This window comes from Otolemur garnettii, unplaced genomic scaffold (assembly GCF_000181295.1).
Source record: "Otolemur garnettii isolate 467f Iridium unplaced genomic scaffold, OtoGar3 scaffold00096, whole genome shotgun sequence".
Classification (NCBI taxonomy): Eukaryota; Metazoa; Chordata; class Mammalia; order Primates; family Galagidae; genus Otolemur; species Otolemur garnettii.
The window spans coordinates 652,942-658,149 of NW_003852491.1; the positions used below are offsets into that span (position 1 = coordinate 652,942).

At 42.1% G+C, this 5,208-nt stretch overlaps 1 protein-coding gene across 1 annotated transcript in view; it reads left to right on the forward strand.

Moving 5' to 3' along the window:
- Positions 1-5,208, forward strand: part of LOC105887568 (transmembrane protein 180-like) — a 27,964-nt gene that overhangs the window by 9,934 nt on the left and 12,822 nt on the right. Inside the window, exon 5 of the mRNA XM_012808872.2 lies at positions 667-789. Within this exon, the coding sequence (XP_012664326.2) occupies positions 667-789 (123 nt within the window). The remainder of the gene's footprint in view (positions 1-666; positions 790-5,208) is intronic.

Genomic DNA, 5,208 nt, shown 5'->3' on the forward strand with positions numbered 1-5,208 from the left:
GGGCTCAAGCGAGTCTCCTGCTTCAGCCTCCCAAGTAGCTGGGACTACAGGCGCCCGCCACAACGCCTGGCCATTTTTTGGTTGCAGCCATCATTTGTTGTTTGGTGGGCCCGGGCTGGGGATTTGAACCCGCCACCTTAGGTGTATGTGGCTGGAGCCTTAGCCGCTTGAGCCACAGGCGCTGAGCCTGAAATGATTATTCTAAAAATTATACAGCAGGATTCTTACCAGAAATACAGTTAAGTAATAAAATTTGGGCAGAAAAATTGAGGCATGAATCCCAGTTCTACCATTTACCAGCTGTGTGACTGTGGACAAGTTAATTTGTTTTCCCATCTCTAAAACAGGAGTGGTGATAGTCATGGGGTTTAAATGACATAGTAAGAACACATACTACAGTACAGGACACAAATGGCTCTCATGTAATGAGCAGTTAAGAGCCTAGTTATGTCTTCTCTTTAGATCTTAGTTTCTCCATTTAAGAGTTAGGTTCTTTTAGTTCTATAACCCCTAATAACTAAGGGCCCAATATTTTCTAATACTACACTGTTATTGTCTGCTTAGGATCAAGGAGGACTTCATAGACAAAAGGTCCTTGATTCATATATACATACACACATGTAATTTGTGTGTGATATAGACTCATGCTATTTTTGCCTGTTCCAGGTCATCTCTTCCCTCCATGGTTTTTGGCATCAATGCTTTGTTTACCAAACCTGCTCAGTCTTTGGCTCCCATCATGATACTCTTCAGACTAAACCAGTATGGATATGGGAACTCAAACAGCAGGTAAAGTAAAAAAGCCCTTTGAAGTAATGTAACAGAAATATGAAAGCAAACTCAGCCTTTTGCATTAATCACTAAGCGATTATCTTGGACTTTGGATATTATTAGTCATTAACTCATATATTCTGAGTAAGCCATAATAAAAAGTATTAATGTTAAGTGGACTTTCGTGGGAGTATCTTTAAGTACATTCTTTAAATTATGTGCATACCACATATGTCTATTTAATTCCCACTCAGCTACACTTTGATTACTTTATCTAAGTCATTCATTCATTTATTATTTAATTTCACAAATGTTTTCAAGGGCCTGCTATTATATGCCAGGTACAAAGGAACTAGAATACAAGATGAATAAGAGCCTCTAAGGGGCCTTACAGATTATAAAAAACTGTGGTGAAAGCCATACCAGAAGTATAATGGGCACTGTGGTAATTCAGAGAAGAGATTTCCATCTCTGTCTCTCTTGGGTCAGGGAGCACGTCTCAGAACAGGAGGTTCTTGAGCTGAGATTTGGATGCTGACTTGGATTTTCCTCCTGAACACGGAAGCATGTCATTTCAAGTAAGAAAACAGCCTGGCAAGAGCCTGGAAACAGAGTGAACTCTCATTACACTATTTGTGTATTCATTTGACAAATATTAGTGAGAGCCTGCCAAGTAAGTGCTAGGCTGTGTGATGTGGCAGTGAGGTACAGCAGTGAACAAAAGTAACAGAAATTTCTGCCTTCAAAGAGATTATATTCTAGTGGGAGGGAGGTATGTTGGGAGTGGTGATATTTTTCTGGTAGAAAAAAAGTAAATCAAGAAAGAAAATAGGATGGGGGAAGCTGCGTTTAAAACAGGGTGATGGGGAAGGCCTCACTGAGAAGGTGGACATTTGCCTAAGACGCAAAGAGAAATGGGAGGGAACCCTGGAGGCTCTCTGGGGGAAGGGTGTTCCAGCCAGAAGGCACAGCAGGTGCAAAGGCACCGAGGTGCAGGCATTCTAGGTGTGGCAAGGAGGCCACTGTGGCTGGAGCAGAGTAAGCAGAAGGGAGGGAGGGGGGATTGTGCAGGGCCTTGCCGCCGTCTTTTTTTACTTTGATTTCACTATAAGAGGAATGATGATGCTGAAGTAGGATTGATTGTTTGACTGGTTTAACAGACTTTACTTCTTACAGCAGTTTTAGGGTCACAACAAAGTTGAGCAGAAAGCACACAGAGTTCCCACGTGCCCCCTCCCCCACAGATGCACAGCCTCCACCATTATCAACCTCCCCATCAGAGTGGGACACTGTTACAACTGATGAATCCTCACTGACACATCATCATCACCTGGAGTCCGTAGTTTACATTAGGGTTTACTCTTGGTGTTATACATTCTGTGGGTTTGGAAAAATGTATAATGATACGTACCTACCAGCATAGTATCATAAGGAATAGTTTCATTGCCCAAAATATCATCTGTGCTCTTCCTGTTCACCCCTCTCTCCTCACTAACACCTGGCAACCTCTGATATTTCTTTTACTGTCTCCATAGTTTTGCCTTTTCCAGAATGTCTTACAGCTGGAATCATGTATGGCATTTTCGGATTGGCTTCTTTCACTTAATAATACATATTTGTGTTTCCTTTTTCTTTCTTTCTTTTTTTTTTTTTTTTAAGAGATAGAGTCTCAGGTGGTGCCTGTGGCTCAGTGAGCAGGGCGCTGGCCCCGTATACTGAGGGTGGCGGGTTCAAACCCGGCCCCAGCCAAATTGCAACAAAAACATAGTCAGGTGTTGTGGCGGCTGCCTATAGTCCCAGCTACTCAGGAGGCTGAGGCAGGAGAATCACCTAAGCCCAGGAGTAGTTGGAGGTTGCTGTGAGCTGCGTGATGCCATGGTACTCTACCGAGGGCGATAAAGTGAGACTCTGACTCTACAAAAAAAATTAAAAAAAAAAAAAGACAGAGTCTTACTTTGTTGCCCTTGGTAGAGTGCCATGGTTTCACAACTCAGCAACTTCTAGTTCTTGGGCTTAGGCAATTCTCTTGCTTCAGCCTCCCAAGTAGCTGGGACTACAGGCACCCACCACAATGCCAGCTATTTTTTTGTTGCAGTTTGGCCAGGGTCGAGTTTGAATCCACCACCCTCGGTATGTGGGACTGGTGCCCTACTCACTGAGCCACAGGCACCGCCCGTGTTTCCTTTTTTATGGCTCCATAGCTCATTACTTTTAGTGCAGAAACAATATTCCATCATCTGGATATACTACTGTTTATTTATATATTAGTCTACTGGAGGGCATCTTGGTTGCTTCCACATTGGAGCGGTTATGAATAAATCTGCTGTAAACATCCATGTGCAGGTTTTTGTATGGACATAAGTTTTCATTTCACTTAGGTAAATGACAAGGAGTGTGATGGCTACATCATATGTTAAGGATATGGTTAGTTTTGCAAGAAACTACCAAACTGTCTTCCAAAGTGGCTGTACCATTTTGCACTCCCACTCTCAGTGAATGAGAGTTCCTATTGCTCCATACCAAGCCAGCATTTGGTATTGTGCTTTATATTTTGGTCATTATAATAGGTCTGTAGTGGTATCTCATTGTTTTAAATTTGCAATTCCCTAATGGCATATGATGTAGAACATCTTTTCACATGGTTATTTGCTATCTTTATACCTTCTTTGGTTAGGTGTGTGTTTAGGTCTTTCGATGATTTTTTTTTTTTTGAGACAGAGCCTCAAGCTGTCCCCCTGGGTAGAGTGCTGAGGCATCACAGCTCACAGCAACCTCCAACTCCTGGGCTCAAGCGCGTCTCCTGCCTCAGCCTCCCAAGTAGCTGGGACCACAGGCACCCACCACAATGCCTGGCTATTTTTTGGTTGCAGCCATCGTTGTTGTTTGGTGGGCCCGGGCTGGATTCGAACCCGCCACCTTGGGTGTACATGGCTCGTGCCTTAGCCACTTCAGCCACAGGCACCGAGCCTGATTTTTTAATCAGGTTGCTCATTTTCTTATTATTGAATTTTAAGAATTCTTATTTTTGATAATAGCTCCCCCTTTTTTAGCTATTTATTTATTTAGCAGGCCTGGGCCAGGTTTAAACCTGCTACATGGGGCTAGTGCTTTAACCACTGAGCTACAGGCACCCCTCTGACATTTCTTTTGCAAATATTTTCTCCCAGTCTGGGGTTTATCTTCTCATTCTCTGCACAATGAGAATTAATCTTCTCCCAGAGTAGAAGTTTTAAATTTTAAGTTTAGTTTATCAGTTCTTTCTTTTGTGGATCATGTCTTTGGTATCTAAAAAGCCATCACCATACCCAAGATCAACTAGATTCTTTCCTGTCTTATTTTCCAGGACTTTTTATAGTTTTGCATTTTACATTAAAGTCTGTAATCCTTTTCTTTTTCTTTCTTTCTTTTTTTTTTTTTTAAGAAACAGAATCTTGCTATCCCAGGATGGTGTGTAGGGGCTATATTCCTAGGTGCAGTCATAGCTCACTGCAGCCTCAAATTCATGGGCTCAAGGCTCTTCCTATCTTAGCCTCCCAAGTAGCTGGGACTATGGACCATTCCATCATGCTGGGCTATGGTTCATTTTCAGTAAATTTTTGTGAAGGGTATAAGGTTTAGATCTAGATTCATCGTTTTACACCTGGATGCCTACTAGTCCAGCATCATTTCTTGAAAACACTATCTTTTCTCCATTGTATTGCCTTTGTCCCCCTTCGTCAAGTATCAGTTGATTATATGTATATTTCTCCTCCGTCCCTTCTGCTTACTCTGGTCCAGAGTATGTGGGTTTATTCTGAGCTCTCTGTTCTGTTCTGTTGTTTTATTTGTCTGTTTTCACTAGTATCCCACTTCCTGATTACTGTACCTTTACAGTAAGTCTTGATGGTGGGTGGTCAGTCTTCTGACTTTGTTTTTCTCCTTCAATGTTGTCTTGGCTGTTCTGAGTTTTTTGCCTCTCCATAGAAACTTTTCAATCAGTTTGTCAATATCCACAAAATAACTTGTTGGCAGATGTTTAAGTAGTAGGGCTTGAGGAGCGTAGACTTAATCCTAAAAGCAATGGAAAATTATGATTATTAAACTAAGAAATAACATCATATTTGCCTTTTCAAAGATTATGCTTTAGTGTGGAAAATGGTTTGAGGGATGTTAGCCAGACTGCAGGGAAAGAACAGTTTGCAGGCTGATGAAGTGATTATAAAGTGAAGAATATTGGTGTGTCCTGAGCTAATGTAGTATGAACTGGAAGGTAAAAGGAGGTCGACAAGAAAGGGGTGAAGGAGTGAGAAACTGCAAAAAACAAACAAACAATAAAACAAACAGAACTTGGTCACAGGCTTGGCACCTGTGGCTCAAGTGGCTAAGGCGCCAGCCACATACACCTAAGGTGGCGGGTTCGAATCCAGCCCAGGCCCGCCAAACAGCAATGATGGCTGC